The sequence below is a fragment of the Amblyomma americanum genome, chromosome 8 (genome assembly GCF_052857255.1).
Source record: "Amblyomma americanum isolate KBUSLIRL-KWMA chromosome 8, ASM5285725v1, whole genome shotgun sequence".
In the NCBI taxonomy this organism is placed as follows: domain Eukaryota; kingdom Metazoa; phylum Arthropoda; class Arachnida; order Ixodida; family Ixodidae; genus Amblyomma; species Amblyomma americanum.
The window spans coordinates 29,928,651-29,949,125 of NC_135504.1; the positions used below are offsets into that span (position 1 = coordinate 29,928,651).

General features: G+C 45.8%; 1 protein-coding gene across 1 annotated transcript; it reads right to left on the reverse strand.

Moving 5' to 3' along the window:
- Nucleotides 1–8,127: 8,127 nt before the first annotated feature.
- Nucleotides 8,128–16,815, reverse strand: LOC144100184 (uncharacterized). The gene is made up of 3 exons (XM_077633204.1): nt 16,687–16,815; nt 9,959–11,828; nt 8,128–8,671 (listed from the first exon to the last, which is right to left on the reverse strand). The coding sequence occupies exons 2-3, from the start codon at nt 11,788–11,790 to the stop codon at nt 8,368–8,370; spliced, it is 2,136 nt and encodes a 711-aa protein (XP_077489330.1). The 5' UTR covers nt 11,791–11,828; nt 16,687–16,815; the 3' UTR covers nt 8,128–8,367.
- Nucleotides 16,816–20,475: the final 3,660 nt, after the last annotated feature.

Consider the following 20,475-nt stretch of genomic DNA (forward strand, 5'->3'; position numbering starts at 1 on the left):
TATGATAACCACTCGCCTATTAGTAGAATGGAAGAAAATTGGAGTGCTGTAAAACCAACAGCAGTGTGCAGAAACCGGAATTCTTTGGTTGTGAAATCAACACCCTCATATCTCTGTCGTAACAGATAGTGAGGCGGCCCAGATCTTTTAACGGTTCTGGTACGTTGTATGGCATCTCCTTTGATTTCAGACTGTACCCAAGACAAATGTCAAGAATATTGTGAAGAAAAACTAGGCAAGAAATGGCTTAAATTGGCAAAGTGCCAAGGCAATGTGTGCCGTTGCAATCCTTAGCAAGATGTGTGCAATGAAAATCGAATAAATATTCTTGTAAGTATTATCGTACACATTTCAGCACACTCTCGGGCGCCTGCATGTTTCAAGATTGTGGTACTGAATAGAAAATTTCGTTTTTTTACGTTGGCCTAAAATGTATGCTTACACGTCTGCAGTCATGTCGTTTTGGATGAACGATATGCAAGCTTGTTTTGCACTTAAAATTCTGAAGAGGCAGAATATATTGTCCCGAAGCCACCTCGCTGTTATAGTTATGGGATAGAGTAAAGTGAAAAGAAGAAAGGTACAATTCAATCAGGAGCACCCCAACGCAGGTGACCATACGGACGAGGGGAATTAATTACTCTGTGTTTGCCCCCTTTTTAGGACTCGTGCAAATTCAGCTGAGAGCTATTACCTCTTCCAACCGCCATGACTCTTTTGTAGCCGCATTGTGCAAGTAATTTTACAACCCCCCGCCGCGCGATGTGACAATGAAGAACAAGTTTTCGAACCAGTTGGTGCTAGCCCCTTAGTTTTTTCTAACCTCAGGAGTCCGGATCAACAGAACTATTCGATTCAGCTAATACCTCCCAATAGAGAGATCGCGACTTGATGTATCTAATGACTAAAAAAGGCTTCCCTTCGCCGTAACAAATTAGGTTGTCATTCCCATCTTTTAGATCTTATGACTGCTGGTTTCTCATCCAGCGCAGTTATATCGGTTACGGAGACCACGCGTCAGATCGGAAGAATGCAAGGAATATAGTAACAAAAGATAGCAAAAGAAGCCGACGAGTTTTACACAAACATCCACGGCAGCGATTGTATTCAAGGTGTTAATGAGAGAGGCAGTAGCGCAGAGCAATGGGACATCTCCCCTGTAACGAAACAGGAAGAAGGAAGACCTTAGGAGCAATGCGACGGGGGACAGAAGCTGGTGAGGACCGGGTAACAGCAGGCCTGCTGAAAGCAGATGGTAAGCATCAAGGTAACAGCAGGTCTGTTGAGAACCGGTAGAGAATTATGCTCGAAAAACCTGACACTCAGTATTATCAATGCCTCATGAGCTCGAACGTACCGGAAGCTTGTTAAAATGCTAAAAACATCTTAATCCAGAAAAATAGGGACGTCAAGCACTTGAAAGATTACATACCAGGGAGCTTACTATCCGTTGCCTACAAGCTATTTATTAAGGTAACCTTAACCAAGTCATTAGGCAGGCTTTTGCAAAGCTACTCGAAAATAGACCATATTGACACCGTCAATTAGATGGTACAGAAGTGCGCAGAATATAACCAACTCCTGTAATTGCCTACATGATTACGACAAGGCATTTGACTCTGTAAAGACCTTAGCAGTCATGCAGGTGTTATAGAATCCGGGTGTATATAAGCCTCATGTAAAAATACTAGAAGTCATTTATAACGGTGCCCAGCCACCATAGTCCTCCCTAAAGTCATCAATTATATTGTAATAAGGAAGTGTGTCAGGCAGGAAAACATGATTTCGCTAATTCCATTCACTGGCTTAAAGGGGAGGTTTTTAGAGACCTGGATTAAGGACAGTTGGAAAAGGAGTTAATGAGGAATACCTAAGAAATGTGCGATTCGGTGATGAAATTGCGTTGTTAAGTCACTCAGAGGGCAACTGTATGGGACTGTGCACGACAATCATCTATGGCAATCACCAAGTTAAAATTCAGTCAAGTGGGCATCACTTGTATTGAAAGGGCTAGAGGACCCAGCATGCCTGCCGAAAATTCCGCTAAGCATCCTAACGAAACCATTCTGAAAAAGCGCCTAACCATCCTCGGGAAGAGTTTTTTATTGATTCAGTCGATACAAAACAGCTATCAGAACGACCTCTGGGCACAGAACTGTTAAATACTTTTCCTAAAGCCTCTGCGGAAAATCTCAGCGTTGCATAAATTTAGCCGCATTGTACCGCGAACTTGACCTTCCGCAGTTGTTGAGAAGTGCTACGCATTTAGTAAGACTGAAGTGTAAATCTTTCACAAAACTAAAACGAGGTGCGATATTTTTTTCCTAAACTTCGTAAAAAAGCCTGGAACAGTTCAGCGCTTCCTCGCCAGGACCTTTTTGAAGAGTGCTACAGCTTGCTTTTTGAAGAGTGCTAGCTGACATTTCAAGTAACAAGGTGAAAAGTTGTGCTGGTTGGTGGGTGATCTCGTGGCAGGAGCAGCGCAGCACGAAATAAAGAAGAGAGAGACGCCGACAAAAGAGCGACGTATGCGTCAGCATACCTTCGATAGCGCTTCGTGACAGCGAAATTGTTTATCTGCGTGCGTTGTCTTAATCTTTTCACCACGTGTACATCCTATGTGCTTCTCATACTTCAGTCCTTTCCATCTTGTACGAGCGAGATGTATATATTCGACGAACGCGCATTAAAAATCTGGTTGTTATTCAGCGTCGTGTGGGTTGCTTGCTCTTATCATTTGTTAATATTTCTAGTGCGAAGAAAAGAAACAATGAAACACGAAAACAACTACCTATTTTCTTCTTAAGAAAACAACATCAAGTGACGAGCCTGGTTACTGCAACGCGCCGCACTGCTTAATGCGCATGAAGTGAATGTCACAGAGGAAAGTTGTTCTTTGAAGATTAAGGCTTGCAGGACGAAGCACAGAAAGGCTGTACTTAAACACCCTTCACTTCGTTTCTAGACAACTACGTGGCTGCTGTCTCCTATTTGGACCAATGAAATGCAGTACAAGACTGTGGCCAAGCACCCTATAATTTCACGCATAAATCATGGCGGAAATAGTTTATAATCAAGCACTCCAGAGACGTTGTAAAAGATAATGCATTAAAGAGAACTGTTTGAGAGATATTCACTGCACTTGAGATTCGGGAGGGGGGGGGGGGGAGGAACGCAGATTCTCCCTGATGAGAGATTCTCCCTGGTGGTCATTTTTTCCTCATTACCTGTATAGTGTGGTGTCAGCATCTGTAGCATCACCACAAGCTACCGTTTAGGAGGGCCTTCTTAACAATAGCAATCTCCACTCTACAAGGAGCCCCTCTTTGGATGTTGTAAATTAAGTCGATGTTTTGTAACCTTCTGACTTCACACCTTGTCTTCAAGCTGGACAGCACTGATATCTTAAGTAGCTGTTTTAGACTGCAGTAAGCGGCCCTGCTCGTTGTCACCAGCCCAGTGCCTAACATAGTTACACAGACGCGTGGCTTGAGGATACGATTCCAACGTTTTGAGGATAGCCTCTTAACTTGTGTAGCTAAATTGCTTGCGAAGCCTTACGACAGAAACAGCGAATAATTAATTATGGTTTCTCTGAAATGGGAATCACAATCTTTAGTTTCGTCACTGTGTAATAGTAGCACAATTATTTTCATTCTTGCACGTCGCTTAAGGAATTGGTTCTTTTTTCAACAAGTTGGAAACCATATGGTATAGAGCACGTCGCTGTGCGCATGTGCTTTTAGCGCCGAACTAAAACGCGAGCAGGATAACTGAGACGAGCAAAAACGAGCAATAAAATAACAATAAAGAGAGGTGAAAAAGGCGGTGTCTGTTATCATTCCCTAAGGTGTTCTTCGCGCAATGGAAAACACAATGTATTGCTGCACTGTTTAGCTTCGGGAAAAAAATGATCGCTTTGTGGTTCTGGGTTCAATTGTCCTGTTCATGCTTCATTTCATATGCTATTAGTAGTTATAAGCTGTACGCTATGAACGTGAGCAACTCTGGCGGAAGTGCTTCACATTGGGATCGCAGCCTAGAGGAGGCTGTCGCCCTAATCAATGACGCAGAAGGAAATCGCAATGTTTCGGTTTCATTTTGATCTCTTCTTGATTTACTTTGGGGACTTGGGTTTTGTGTCGCGTTAGGAGGCGGAAGAGTCTAGACGCGTATTTGTGTGAAGCGCTGATATGTTTGCTTTCGGAATAGAAGCGCCGGCACAATGCACGCCTGAATTTCGCTGGCGCGCTTCACGTCGCTGAAAGTGCGACACCGTGCAGATCGTTAAGATTTCCCCTGAGCAACAAGCGGAAAATGACCTTTGATACAAAATATAACTTTACAATAACTCCTTTGTGGAATTATTTTTATTTTTTCCGGCCTGATTTAGGGCCACTATGTATGATATGCTCATTGCGTTATAGATCTCTTTTTGCAAAGCGGCACTATTTCTTCATCTGAATGAAGCCTGACTTGAATGCCTAGCGGATTTAAACAAGAAAATATGAAATGTGCCACGATAGCACTCTTTGAATAAAAACTTCAAACTTTGATAGAACGGATTCAGGGTAATTCTATTTTAATCGAGGAATCGCAGCTAGATCCAAGGGTAACTTGACTGATGCGTTTGGCCACTGCGAGGTTATCGTGCTTTTGTTATGAAATGAAATGTTTTAAATGGTTCCTAAGACAGTGGCCTTAAAAAGCACTAATAACTGGGGTCAGTAGGCGGCATAAAATATCGCGCAATTGAAAAGCGGTAGCTAGGCGCACTGCGCCAAGTCGAACACGTAGGCCACGCATTCGCCGGCCTGAGTTACACGTTCAGGTGTCCCGTAGAAACTCGAAATGAAGAGAAAAATGCTCCGCTAGTGCGTTGCAGCTTATTTTGCATCAATTATAGTTTATATTGCCCTTCTTTCAGGTTCCGCCTCCAGTTCGTCACGCCTGATGCCTCCGATTCCAGCCTGTCTCGTTAGTCTTTCAGCACCCGCCTCACCACTTGGGTCCATTATTGTGTAACTGCGCCTTTCGCGTTATCTGGTGGGCTGTGAAATTCTTTTCCGTACTTTTACTTGGGCACAGATAAAACACTGCTATTAAGCGTTCTTTATCTCTTTGAGGGCGGTAGAATATTATCTGTAACGTAACGTGCCCCGATGAATATGTCCATAGTTTGGTAATAAATGCTGGCTGATTTATAACTCAACCAAGAGAGAAAACAAAAGCCGGTGACAACAGAAGAATGCGTCGTTCAGTGAGACGAAAACTAAAGAAATGTATGATGGCGTTCTCTAAGAATCGATCTCTTCATTGGCTACCACTGGCTGTGATATGCGGCCCATGGTGAAGTGTATAGCAGCGCTCTCTCAGCAGCGGGCGACAGGACCCGACCACTGGCTGCCATTGGCTATGATATGCAGCCAATGGCGAGGTGCGGTCGCCATCCACCCGGTGGCCAGGTTGCTTCTCAAAGACGCTACAAAGCCACGAGTATATCTGATGGTGAGTTCCAATCGCAGAGTTGGAGCACTTCGGCGAGCCGAGATTGCTCCGTGGAGCAGTCGGGACTGCTCCGCCGAAATCGGCGGAGTCGACCGGAAGTTTTGCGTGACGTCTTTTTTTCAGCGGCGCTAGCGGCGCCCTCCATTTCCGGCGGCTTGTCGCTGTCTGCCGCGCCGGCTCCTCTCCGCGCTCCGTAGCAGACGATCAGCTTCGCCTGCCACTATGGACTCAAAAGTGAATCGCGCGAAAAGCGCGGGCAAGCGCAAGGAATGATGGGTACCTCCTCCGGCAGTTCGTGAGCGCCACCTACATGCTCTGGCCAGAGCAAGTGTACTTCAATCGCAATTTCAGGTTACGCGCTCTCCGCCGCATTCAGGCGCTCTGTCACAGAGAGTGCAGACCGCTCCGGGCCTGCGATTGGAATTCACCATGAGTGACTGATGAGAGATGTCCAGATGGACGAGAATGGTTATCACATTACCTCCGGGCCTGCGATTGGGATTCACCATGAGTGACTGATGAGAGAGGTCCAGATGGACGAGAATGGTTATCACATTATCTGGAAGTTATTTTGAAAGCCTGTTTGTCTCAGTGCGCAGTCCCATCAGAATGGAAAACCGCACGTGTTGTAGCTGTTCTTGAAGGCAATGACCCATCTTGCGTGTTTAATTATCGCCCAATATCTTTGGTCTCTACCAGTTGAAAAATGTTCGAGCACGTGATTTTCTGAGCCTTGACGGCTTTTTGAAATCGACCCATTTCTTATGCGATCAGCAACATAGATTGAGGCGTGGTTTATCTACCATCTCACAAGTGATAACCACTTGCCATGATTTTTTAACGACAAACAACAAATGAACACGGTTTTTCTTGACTTCGCCAAAGCCATTGATAAGGTACCGCACACAAAACGCATGGGAAAGCTTTACACTGCCGGAATAAATCCTAACAATATTGACCTTATCAGAGCTTATTCAGAAGACAGATTTCAATATGTTCATGTCGGCGATGAGTACTCTGATGCACTTCCGGTTTCTTCTGGTGTTCTGAAAGGATCAGTTCTGGGGCCTATCCTATTTTTATTTTATGGAAATGACATAATTAATGTGGTTGATTCAGAAGTTAGAGTTAAACTCTTTGCTGATGACTGCGTTTTATACTCCTTAGCTAACTCCGCAGCGGAGCAAGTTAACCTTAACAGTAACTTGCAGAAGATCTGAAACTGGTGCAACCAATGGGGTATGTTTCTTGACGTTAACAAATGTTTGGTACTTAGAATTTGTGAAAAGAAAACTCTTCTGACACATTCATATTGTATAGCTGGCGTAACACTTTCAGAATCCTCGTCTGTAAAATACCTTGGAGTAACTAGTCGCCTAAACTGGGGTGCCCACATCAATATTAGTTGCGAGAAAGCTCTGCAGACTCTATGGTGTTTGAGGCGTAAACTGCCGAGGGCCTCAAAACACGTAAAACTGGCAGAGTATAAGGCTTTGGTACGGCCTCTTCTGGAATATGCCTGTTGTTTATGGGACCGATTTACGGCCAAGAATATTTCCAAATTTGAAAGAGTGCAAAGGATCGCAGCCCGTTTCATTTGTAACAGGTACAAACGAACCGATAGTGCAACAACTATGATCAATTCTATTGGCCTAGAATCTCTCCAGACAAGGCGCATGGAAGCTAGGCTGAAATTTCTGCGCCTAATATATAATAAAATCATTAAAATAAACACTAATGATTATATTACTCCTATTTCGCGAGAAAGTACGCGTTATAAGCATGGAAAAATGCTGCATGAATTTCAGGCATATTCTAATACAGTTAAACACTCATTTCTTGTCAAATCGATTAAAGAGTGGAATGAATTGCTGAAGTGTGTAGTGAATATCTCGAATGTAGAAATGTTTGCTGATAATTTGACAGCCTTTTGTATGTGGAACCCTTGTTTTTTGCTTCTTTTTTTGCATCACCTGCTTGCGTTTGCATGACGCTCGTCTATATCTTGTTTATTTTTGACATGTATCTGTGCTCACCCCCGCTTGGAGTCAAGCGACTCCGCAATATTAAATAAATAAATAAAATCTATAAATAAATAGTAAAATGCTCAATGGCAAATAAACAGCTCACACAATACGGTCCCTGGTTTGTCTCTTAGCATGTGCGATCTTCCGATATCTGTATACCGTGCGCAACGTGCTGGCGTACCCATTTACTGCACCATGTTTTCTAGTAAACCTCCGTTGCTAGTTACAATTCATAGCGTCCACATGTCTGCCTATAGTCATTTCTCAAGTAACGGCTCGTGTTCATCATAGGACATGTATTTAAATGAACCTTTTTTGATCAGCGTTGGCAATTTTTTCTGGACATTTTCCGGCCCTGCGTACGGGCTCCAGATATTGTCTTGAGGCAAGTGCGAGGTGAACAATCCAACTTGAAGGGGCCTAATGAAGGAGATTGAAAACAATCATGAGTTTATGAACGTACTAAACCGCAGATTGTGGCCCGTAAATAAAGTTGTATGACTGGGCGTAGCTTCAGTTCGCATCCAGAGGATTTGGACAGAAAATGTTTTACCTGAAGTACAAAAGAATATGGCGCCTGGTGTGTGTCAAGCTTTATTTCGGTCGAGGTACAATTTTAAGGATTAAAGACGCCTCAATTTTTTAAAGGTTTATAAACAAAGAGCACGGCACTGTAAAAGTTAGTTCATGTAGTCGTACTTAATGGTGCAAGCGAACTCGCTGCTGGAATAACTAGCCGGAAAAGAAAAGATAAGACAAGCGAAAAGCTGTGTTGGTGCACCGCGTCACCTCCAATTTTTCTGAACTCAAGGCATCTCTGCGTATAATTTGATCACTGTGCGCCCAAAAGCCGGACAGGGTCCTTGACATCCTCGATGGCCAGGTATCCTCTCAAGTGGTTCCAGCAGTCCGCGTTAAGCTCGTCCAGCTGGATGAGTCCGTCTTCGCGCGGATGACATTCCACTCGCTGCTTGACGACTCCAGTGATTCGCATGAAATCATCCATGTCCTTGAAGGCGAGGAGGGAGCTTTGAACCATTGCCGCTGCCTCAGCATAGTTGACTGACAGCAGCTCAGCCAACTCTTGGATGAGGGCACGGTGCCTTGCGACCGGCTCGAGGGCAGAGGCGCAGTGTCTGCATTGTAGTAACAGCACTATAATAAGAAATTACTCAATAAATTAGGTGTTTGCTTCAAGCTTTTGTATGAAGAACGAAAGGTGGAAATTAATGCGTTGTTCATTTGAGAGCCGTCAAAATTTTTCAGGGGCTCAAGAGAGTGGTTCGCCATAGGAGAAAAATCCATTTACCAGTGCAATAATAAATAGGCGAAAAAAGAACATAAGAATGCCTGAATGACTGGAATAAAAAAGATTGTCCGCAGTTGTAGTTGCGTGGTAGGAGTGCAGTTATCATAAACTGAATGCCCAGATCACACTGCAGAGCGTGGTTGCCTCGAAACTTTCAATGATGCATATGTGAGAGATGTTTGCCTGTTTTTCTGGCGTGCTTGTGTTGAGGTCAAGAAACAATGCAGTAATGGGTTCAGTAAACGTGGGGAAATAGCAGACCTAAAGAAGCGCTCAAAAGCGTATTTCTTGGTAAAAGAGGATGTCAAAAGGGCGATGTTTGCGCCCCAGATTGTAAAACACGGGATACGAAAATGGTTGTACATCTCCAGTTGACCCCAACAAAACCGTGAGTGCTCAGTGGGAGTAAATATTGGTGCGTGAAAAAGATTGTCAAAGAGACATGGTAGAAGCAATCAGGCTACATTGGCGTGACCTGAGAGTGTGTTTTTACTATAAATAGGAAGGTGTGCCAATGCATTTGAAACCAGGGGAGCACTGGGGCAACATCCTCTAGCCGTAGGCAACCGCTTGTTTCAAGCCGGCAGCAGGTATGATCTATGCCAAATGTAACAAAGCACAAGGCTGTGACTTTCACCCACATGGCAGAGCCCTTACTTCTCCCCGAAATACAGAAGGATCCCAGAATATGAGAAAACTTCATAGAAGAGAGAACAGTTGGGCTAGTTGGTTTAAATGCATAGCTGAAAAAAGAGCGAAGGTAACACGTGGACGAAGAAAAGATACACAAGGACAGGGGTTGTCCTTGAGGAGCGTTCTGTCTACCTTACACAGGTTCTTAACTCAAGAGGGCTGCAAGTGCATTACACGAGTAAGAAAAAAAAACACGATGCCCTGTTACCTTTAGCAAAGACGGCACTTCTCCGGCCGATTAAATACGCAGATATGTTCCAGTATTTGTAACCTAATTATATACACAATGATTGTTCACCACACCGGAGGAACTGATACATGAGTACCGGAGGATTACGTTCAAAGGTCAACTCTTTTACGCCACTCTTGTGGTGTAGAAAAAGCTGCGTTATAGCGCATCCAGTTACCGACGATTACGTACTTGTCACAACGCGACGTCTTCAAAAAGAGCGCAGCCCTGGTCACGAGGTCCGAGTTGCGCCGCACGGCGTCCAGCACTGTGAACCACTCTCTGGTCGGTTCCATCCCGGTGCGCAGGAGAATACTGGTCAACGTGTAGTTGGCACCGATGTCCATTGATAGCCGACGGACAAACACGCTAGTTTCGGTGAGCATCTCAAAAGAGAACTCTCCGCGTCGGATATGCTTGCTTTTCTTCACCTCATCCGCTAGCTTCTTCAGGTCTTCCTCATCCATACTGAATATGTTACTCAAGGAAACAAACAGTTCGGTCACACTTGTGTTTTGAGAGAGTGCGTCAAGGATGACTCCCCAACCCATGTTTGCCGCGTTGGGTGGGGTCTCTCCAGAGGATATAAAGAGCTTGAGCACTCGAAGCGATGTGGTTGCTCGAACGTAATTGGCGACGGCAGATGAAAAGACCAAATTGCTTCTGGAGACACCCACCGACACCGTTGTTATGTGGTTCAACGATGGCAGGAGCTGCAGAACGCCACGCTCTAATTCATCTTCCGCTTGGCTTATGAAGCAGATCTCGGAAACCGCCTTGCATTCGACAACGCTTACGTCGCCTTCGACGTAGTACTTTCCGAGGCAAACTTTCTCTTCCACGCCGCTACCACTAAGGGCGCTGCAGATACGTTGCAAGAGCTGAGTGTTCCACATAGAGGTCAAAATTGTTAGTTTTTTCATTTTTTCTTTATATGTCAGCGCTCTGAACAGCCGCGCCCATCGTGCCTGCTCCCATATGTGGACCGGTATGCTTAGTTCTTCCAACGTTTCGTTCCGTATGATGGCTTCGAGAAAGCGGCCGGATATATTGGGAGGTTCAAGCTGACCCATTCCTGTTAGCGGTCCAAGGTGCAAACAGCGTAAAACATTGTTCTCTTGAAGGACATCGGCCATGAGCTCCGTATTTTTGCGATCAATTCTGAAAAAGTCAAGGATAAACGTCGACACACTTCTGTTTACATAAAGACCTTCGAGAATGGAGATTTGACAGCTGCTTGAATCACAAGATGCAATGATCTTTAGGGTCTCTAGCGTGGTCGTGCTTTGGAGGTAATCCCTGAAGGCAGAGCGGTACTCTGCCTTTCCCGCGTCATAACGAAAAGAAAGCTCTTTCAGAGTCATGTTTGCTTTAAGGGCTGCAAAAAATTTCAGGGCGGCTTCCTGGCTTTCGATCCATACTGACGATATATCTAGGGTCCGAAGAGACGTGGTCGCATGGAGGAGTTGCGAGAGAGCTAGCAAGAGCCTTGAATTGCAGTCTTCGACGCAGTCGCATTCAAGCTGCTCAAGATGCCCGAAAGTGGGGATCATCGTGGTAAGGCGTTCCGGGGTGTCGGAACGTGAAAAGCGCAGCTTGAGTTGCCGCAATGACGTGTTCAGTTCAAGGGCGGTGGAGGCGATATCAGCGTGCGTACCAAGGGTGTCTAAGTGAACGTGCGCCGATGTTACGCAATGGTGCGCTTTCAGGAGCCAATACACAAGGGTTACAGCTTGGTGTGTTTGAAATTCCGCCAGTTCGTCCGGACGTGGGTGTTTTCCTGCTATGCGAGACAGGCACAGGTTTCCACTTGTTCCCGGGAGATGGCGCAGTTCAAGGCGCACGCGAATAAGAATCTCATTCCATTCCGACATGCAGCGGGCAAGGTGGCAGGTTCGTTGTTCGGAAGCAGTGCAGGGGGCACGGTAGTCTAGAGTGATCCCCGAAAAACACCCGCTGATGCCGTCGATGTTGTCCAAATGTATCTCATGTGGTTGGCCGGGTTGGTTCTCCGGAGGTGTCATGGCCTTTTTTTGGAGCCCTGTGGTGTCCGTCTTTGGATCTGCACAATGAACGAGTGTTTGATAACCAGTTGGGTTGACAGGCCTAATTGACACTATGGGCGCAGGTAATAACGCCTGAAGGGCGTGCTTCACAATTTCAAAAGAACATCGGTCGTGAACAGCAAATATGACCTCAGTACTCAAAGCAGTAATTGTAAAGAGGAGCTTGTGGAAGATAAACAGTCACCTTCAATGTAGCACGCTGAAAAAGAATTGCTCGAATCAGCTAGTGGCGAGAATTCTTTTCAGGAAGTTAAGAGGTGGAAATTCTTGTGTCAATACCATTGTGGATCTCATTATTTGGGCAATCCGTAGAGTTGACGGTCTCCTAGTGGGATGAACACAGGTTTCGAAGTCCCTTCGTGCTATATTTTTCCCATAAGAGGAGATCAATTATGTTTTAAAGATGCGTATTTTAAGTCGCCCCTTAGGATAAACTTATTTCTGCAGAAAGCTGTTCTTTACTTTGGAAACTTGTGAGCAGTGTGTGGTTGCAGCGGTATTCAAACAGCAACCAATATTACTTTCGCGACGCGGTTGACCTGAAATCTGGCCGTTGGTGTTAGTTCCTCGAGGATCCCCTGTCGTGTATTAGTGAGGGCTTGGAATCGTCGCCACTTCCTGAGACAAGACTCAGCATTTCTGATCTGCAGGGCTGTATTTCCTCGCAGGTTGCAACTCGAAAACTTGAGGCCCTTTCACTGTTCCGCACCACACTGCATAAGCCATTGGAGCATTCGTATATTAGAGTATTGCAGCCACTTGAGTAGGCCCTGACCTAAGAAGTGCATTAATATTAGCGGCACAATCACCTCACTGCATTGCCAGTAGAGAACGCGAAAATATTAATGCATTGTAACATACTGCTAGTTAAACAATTGCGGGGCTGCACGTTATGTTGCAACCATCATAATGCAGTGCCTGCTTTGAAGGGTACGTGCATGACACTCTCACCCTACTGCTTGCTTTCAAAAGTTGTTTTCTGGGACCACCAAATGAAATATTTCATCCAAACGCTATATGAAGCTGACAGTATTTCTGAACCTGAAATATACACACCTCAGCTTCAAACTACAAGCTGCCTTAAGATAACATACCAAAACACTAAAACAATACTCTTTGCTCCTTCTGTGTGGCATACGTATGTCGGTTTTTATTGCGTAAAAATGCCCTGATTGGCAAGTCAGTGACCAATGCCACGAGGCTTGGTTTCAGAGGACTGCTGACAACTGCGTGCAGATATAATTCATATTATGGTCAGTTATACTTTTTTTGGTCGAAAAAAAACCAAGATAGAGCAGAGCATTCTCTCCTGGCATCACAGGGCGCAATGTGACTTTCAAATGAAGCTCCTCTAGAGCACTTAAGACAAAATTTAAAGTGTTTACTGTTTTTTTTTTTGTGCCGCCAGAAGAGCCCCACAAAAAGAACCCTCATTTGCCGCGAACCTTTCTTGGAAAGCATACGCTTGGTTGGTTGCTTTCTACGGCGACCGGCGAAAATGTAACTTGTCTTGCTCATACTTTATCGCTCGTTTCTTCATAATATCTGTTTCAAAACGAAATTTATGCTTCAGAGAAAACATGCAGGACTAGATATTTTACTTTTCTGCTCGCTTGCTTGTTTCTGCTGCTTGTTTGATTCTGAATGTCCACCACGTTGGACGCTGGCACTGAACGCGGTCTTTTTGAACGTACATACGCGAACGCCGCCAGGATGAGCGCGACGCGTATTCTTTCGTTAACGCGTACTTTCCGTTTTTAGACTGCGTATCTTTGCTCATTTTGGTGAGTTTTCAGTTATTGTGCATTAAACATGCTTTTTTTTTCGCCCAGGGGACAGGCCTCGCATTTCAGATGATACGGCGGTCAAGATTCTGCAACAAATAGCTGCAGCAAACGCATCGGACTTCAACCTCTCCGATAGTGATGATGATACAATAGTCGACCCCAGTTTTTCTGCACCTCCGGGAGGTATCAGCTCGGAAGACAACAGCAGTGACGACGATGGCCCGTCTACTTCTGGGAGCAAAACGCCTGCGGCGCGCTAGATAGGCCACCAATGGTAAGCAACGTGGCACGTATGACTTCGCTGTGATTGTTGTGACAAATTTGCGAGGTGGAAAATATGTTTTTTTTACATTGGTTTTTAATTTTTATGCAGGCCTATTCCAACGTGGCTTCCAGCTTTCCTCCCCAGCAATGCAGATGAAAGTGGACGGCGGATCTCTTGGACCGCCTACGACTATTTCCGTCAGTATGTACCTAATGACGTTTATGAAAAAATGGCATACGCAATGAACCGGAACCCCGCCGCGGTGGCTCAGTGGTTAGGGCGCTCGACTACTGATCCGGAGTTCCCGGGTTCGAACCCGACCGCGGCGGCTGCGTTTTTATGGAGGAAAAACGGTAAGGCGCCCGTGTGCTGTGCGATGTCAGTGCACGTTAAAAATCCCCAGGTGGTCGAAATTATTCCGGAGCCCTCCACTACGGCACCTCTCTCTTCCTTTCTTCTTTCACTCCCGCCTTTATCCCTTCCCTTACGGCGCGGTTCAGGTGTCCAACGATATATGAGACAGATACTGCGCCATTTCCTTTCCCTTCAAAAACCAATTATTATTAATTAATGAACCGGAGCCATGTGGAAAAAACTGGACGTTCTTTGAATGTATCAGTTGAAGAACTGAAGACCTTTTTTGGGACTTCATTAACGATGTCATGCTTAGGCTACCCACAGATTCAGATGTATTGGAGCAGGAAGACAAAAGTTCCTCTGGTAGCCGATAACATGTCTCGGAACAGATATTTTAAACTACGACACCATCTTCAGATTATTAGTGATCTTGATGTCACAGATGAAGAGAAGAAAGAGGACCTGCTCTGGAGAATACGACCCCTTGTCTCTCTCGTTCTCGATGGCTGTCGAAAACTCCCTCGCCCCGAGCATGTTTGTTTTGATGAGCAGATTATACCATTTACCGTGCGAACACAGCTCAAGCAGTTTGTACCGCGGAAGCCGAACCCTGAGGATTGAAGAACTCTGTGCTTGCGACACCAAATGGACTCATTCTTGATTTCGAGATTTACCAAGGTAAAAAATCAAAGTTGTCGCCAGAAAGCTCAGGAATAGCAGAATCTGCGGTGCTGCGTCTGACAAACACTCAGACCGGGGACGAAGTTGTATTTTGATAGGTATTTCACATCAGGTCCACTCCTAGACAAACTTGTGCAAAAGGGCATTGCTGCAATTGGACCAGTGATGAACAACAGACAGTCAAAAGGAGTAAAGCTATCCAGTGAAAAAGAACTTAAGAACTTAGGGCTAGGAACTTCAGAAGAACAGATGCGAAAAGACTGTCGCCAGGTTGCTGTACGCTGGTATGATAATAAGCCTATAACTCTGCTCTCGTCAGTCCATGGCCAAGACCCGGAAGACAGCTGTCGCAGATGGTCAAGGAAGGACAAGAAGTACCTCGATGTACCCCGGCCACATGTTGTCAAAATGTATAACCTCAAAATGGGCGGAGTTGACTTAGCCGATCGAATGATTAGCTACTACAGAATGAAGGCCCGGGTCAACAAATGGACCATTAGAACCATATTTCATTTCTTTGACCTTGCACTGAACAACTCATGGGTTCAGTAGAGTGAGGACATGTGCACACAGAATAAACCACAAAAAGAAATCATGAAATTCTTGGAGTTTCAGGTTTCAGTAGCTGAATGTCTAGTCGTTGAAGGCTGCAAACACGACGGCACTGACAGCGACAGTGATGGCGAGTGGGCTCCTTCAGCTAAGCGTCCGAATCATTCAACAGATGCCACCAAAGATGACAGCAGTGGTCACTTTCCCAGAATCATCGATGCTCCGAATGCCGCCCGCTGCAGATTACAAGGGTGCAGCATGAAGACTAAGTTCTTTTGCACAAAGTGCAACATGTTCTTCTGTGTAACAAAGGACAGGCAATGCTTTGAGATGGCTCACAGGAAGTGACCACAAGAATGGACAATATTCGTTCAGAACGGAATGAAGCCTTACTGTTCTTTTTCTGTGATTAAATTTTGATTAATAACCAGATTTTGCACTTTTGAAGCCAATTTTAATATTAAATTTGCCTTTGCTACTGCATGCCCACTAACCCTAAAAACCGGATAGAGTTCCAGTGTCCAATATATTGGACATCATGCTGTGCTAAAACAGCCGATGATTGTGAAATACTAAAATTCACTTTTAGTCTCTGTAACGTAAACATCAATTTCTGAAAAGGTCACAAAAATCTGTGAACTATAATACACCTCGGCACTCAGGAGGATAAGGCGCTTGGCTAGTGCCCCGGAGTACCCGGGTTCGGTCCATACAGCGGCGGATACGTTACGATGGAGGCGAAAGGCAAAGGCGGCCATATGCTGTGCGATTCAGTGCACGTTGAAGATCAAAAGTGGTTGAAATTATTCCGGAGCCCTCCACTACGGGACCTCTTTCTTCCTTTCTTCCTCAGTCCCTCCTTCATTCCTTCTTTTACGGCGCAGTTCAGCTGTCAGCCGATATGTGAGACAAATACAGCACCATTTCCTTTCCCCAAAATCAATTTTCAAATTCAGCAGACACGTTACTGCGTCAGGTATCCACAAGATAAACTGGTTTGGTTTAGCTTATGAGGTTTAATGACCCATTGCGCCTCAGTAGAGGGCCAGAGAATTTCGACGACATCGGTTCTTTAACGAGAATTGACATCGCACAGTACACGGGCCTTTAGTATTTCGCACAAGATGAACCAACAACCGTCTTTATTGGTAGGCTACCAATAGCGAGCGCAGCGGGCTAGGTGATAAGCGGATCGGAAAGCGTGTTACTCACCTAATGGCGAAGAACCGGACTGCGCTTGTCGCTATTTTTCAGTGCTGATCTTTCGGTGCTGATGTCAGCGTTCCAACGGCGTCGTGGCACTTGCCACTTCATCGTCTTTCTCCACTCTGGAAGCGCTACTGGCTAATTCCATAAATTGATAGTGAAATATACTTACGAGACAATAGTTGACGCTGGGGATTATTGTCTTCGAAAATTTGCCTAGGCTTTCTAAAACATTTAAGAAAAGCAACATCACGACCACATGGTGCAAAATGAACTCCTTGTATGCAGTTTAAATGTGTTCTTCCTCTTCGCTTTGATCCTACCATTGAATGTTTTTGTTCTCAGCATATTTATCTGCTTTCTTCCTTTTTATCTACTATCGTCCATACATTCCGATTCGCACTTATGGGAAATAGTAGCACCCGCCGCGATGACTCTGTGGTTAAGGCGCTCGGCTACTGAACCGTAGTTCCAGGGTTCGGACCTGACCGCGGCGGCTGGTTTTCGATAGAGGAGAAACGCTAAGGCGCCTTTCTGCTGTGCGATGTCAGAACATGTTAAAGATCCCCAGGTGGTCGAAATTATACCGGAGCCCTCCACTACACCATCTCTTTCTTCATTTCTTCTTTCACTCTCTACTTTATCCTTGCCTTAAGGCGCGGTTCAGGTGTCCAACGATATGTGAGACAGATACTGCGCCATTTCCTTTCTGCAAAAACGAATATGCATTTTTTTCCATTTTTCAAATAGTAGTACTGCTGTATATGCCTCTGTGCATTCCTCGAACACACGGGCTTGACGTCCCGTCTGTTCTCCGTCAGGTAGTTACACGCAGTGACCGAACGCTCCGCGAGTTCTACCTTGAACGATTAATAACTGGACGCCCCACTCCAGTTGTAACCAACACAGTGCTGTGCGCGTGTGTGATTTAATTCCTCTAAAATGAAGTAATCACGCGCACAACCTGGACACATTTCTTATTGTGTAAATAGTTTGTACATATTACTTCTCCCCCTGTCCTCTATTCCTGTCCCCTCACCTCTTTCATTTCATTTCTCCATTCTGCCTGCTGTCCTTTATTTCCGCTGCCCCAGCTCAGGTGCTTCAGTATCGATGGCAGATGCCGGGGCTAGCAAAAATCTTTTCCTTCCTTTTTACTATTATTTTTAATAAAACCACTACCACCACCACCATATGCGGTCAGAGGAACTAAAATCTATAGCGCATAAAAAAAAAATAAGCACGCGGAACATACAAGATTAAGAAAAAACGAAATTGTCTTGAAATTTAAAAAATGGTAAAAGAAATGGTTTTTGAGAAAAGGAAACGACGCAGAAATTGTGTCACATATATCGGTGGAGAGCGAAACTGCACCGCAAGGGAGGGGAGGAAGGTGGGAGTGAAAGAAGGAGAGGAGGATGCGCTGTAGTGTAGGTCTCCGGTTTATTCGACCATCTGGCGATCTGTAACGTGCACTGACATTGCATAGCACATGGGCCTCTGTCTTCCTCGTCCAACCTTTTAATGGAAAGTTAGGACCACCCCAGTGAAAAAAAATGGCCAGGCTTAGCTTGGTTAAGCCAAGAATGCGTTGCATATCTCGATGGAGTTCCGTGCTGCTTCGTTGACTCGATAGGCTATTGACTCGATTGCCATTGAAACTGCCCGTGTAGCAGCGCTCGATCGCCTTTGAGTCGATAGACTATCGGTTCGGGGGCCCTCGAAATGCCCGCGTGACAGGGGTATAAGACTCTCCCGGCGAAGGAGCGCAGCTCTTTTATACATATGCCGTGACGTCAATCATAGCGCAGAGCCCCTAGCGGGAGGAGCGGGAGTCAGGTAGTGGCTGCGGCCGCGCGCGACCACGCCAGTTGGGGCCCAGCTTTCCTCCGTGACGTCACGCGCCGGCGCAGCGCCCCTAGCGGGAGGAGCGGGAGTCAGGTGGTGGCTGCGGCCGCGCGCGACCGCGCGAGTAGGGTCCCACCTTTTCCTCCGGCTGTCGTGACGTCACGTCACGTGGTTGGTGGCTGCCCGGCCGCGCCCAAGGGCTGAACTGAGTGATTGCAATATGCAACGCATAAAAAGTGAAGTGGTAACGAAAACGAGGCAGTTTGGGGGAAATTACCCAAAATATAAAATTGATCTCGATAGACGATATATAATAGCATGGCTCCACTGCATGGAACATACAGAATACTCATGAAATTATTACATGCATGTAAAGTATGAAAAATCATTCTATTAGCAATGCAGTTTTTTTAATGAAAATTGGTTACCCCACGCGGTGGCTAAGTGGTTAAGGCGCTCGTCTACTCAGTCGGTGTACTCGCGTTTGAACCCGACCGCGGCGGCCGCGCTTTGTTGGAGCCTAAACGCAAAGGCGCCCGCGTGCTATGCTATGTCAGGGCACGTCAAAGAACCCCAGGTGGTCGAAATTATTCCGGAGCCCACCACCATGGTACCTCTTTCCTCTCTCAGTCCCCTACTTTTCCCTTTCCTTACGGCGCGGTTCAGGTGTCCACCGAGATATGAGGCAGATGCTGAGCCATTGCCTCTCCTCAAAAACCAATTTTCATTTCATTTTTGAGGAAAGGAAATGACGTAGAAACTGTCTCACTTATCTCGGTGGATACCCGAATCGTGTCGAAAGGCAGAAAGAAGTAGCGTAGTGGTCCCCGCCGCGGTGGCTCAGTGGTTAGGGCGCTCGACTACTGATCCGGAGTTCCGGGGTTCGAACCCGACCGTGGCGGCTCCGTTTTTATGGAGGAAAAACGCTAAGGCGCCCGTGTGCTGTGCGATGTCAGTGCACGTTAAAGATCCCCAGGTGGTCGAAATTATTCCGGAGCCCTCCACTACGGCACCTATTCTTCCTTTCTTCTTTCACTCCCTCCTTTATCCCTTCCCTTACGGCGCGGCTCTGGTGTCCAAAGATATATGAGACAGATACTGCGCCATTTCCTTTCCCCAAAAACCAATTATTAAGTAGCGTAGTGGAGGTCTCCAGAATAATTTCGACCACCTGTAGATCTTTAACGTCCACTGACATCGTACACGGCGCGGGAAAAATCTATATGAAAATTGGTTTTTGAGGAAAGGAAAGGACGCAGTGATTGTCTCACATATGTCGGTGGGCACCAGAACCGCGCCGTAAGGGAAAGGGGGACAGTGGGAGTAAAAAAATAAAGTGAGAAAGAATTGCCATAGCTTTCTCCGCATTAATTTCGACCACCTGAGGATCTTCAACGTGCACTGACATCGCACAGCACACGGGCGCCTTTTGCATTTCGCCTCCGTTGGAACGTGGCCGCCGCGGTCGTGTTCGGCCCTGGGTACTCCGGATTAGTAGCCGAGGGCCTTAAGCACTGAGCCGCCGCGGTGGGTCATTCGTGAAGAAAGGGACAACGTTTCAGAATTTGCTCACGATGCCATCTCTTGACGGCAAAATTAAGTGCCTCCGCCTGAGGCAATTCCTGATCCAACTGCCTATATTTCAGTAAACTATACAAAGACGCTTGCATTCAAATGAATTCTTTCGAATTTCTTTGCCATAACATTGTAGTTGGAACAAGTGTCCGCTGCAGAAGTGAGTACGGTGTCATTTACCAACTGTGTCGTAAAGGCGCAAGTTTGGTTTTCCGTTCTTTTCATTCCATATTTTGCCTGCGTGCAGATGGTGCATTTGCTTAGGGCCCGGAGGTTGTTCATAGCTGCTCAATTGTAAGAATGTGTCCGCTGCAGAAGTGAGTACGGTGTCATTTATCAACTGTGTCGTAAAGGAGCAAGTTTGGTTTTACG

What these genes read in the sequence shown, in the direction of transcription:
- LOC144100184 (XM_077633204.1), bottom strand. Translation starts at nt 11,790, where the DNA reads ATGACACCTCCGGAGAACCAACCCGGCCAACCACATGAGATACATTTG. An exon ending in AAGACGTCGCGTTGTGACAA is followed by an intron (nt 8,672 to 9,958) that starts GTACGTAATCGT and finishes ACTACAATGCAG; the next exon opens with ACACTGCGCCTCTGCCCTCG.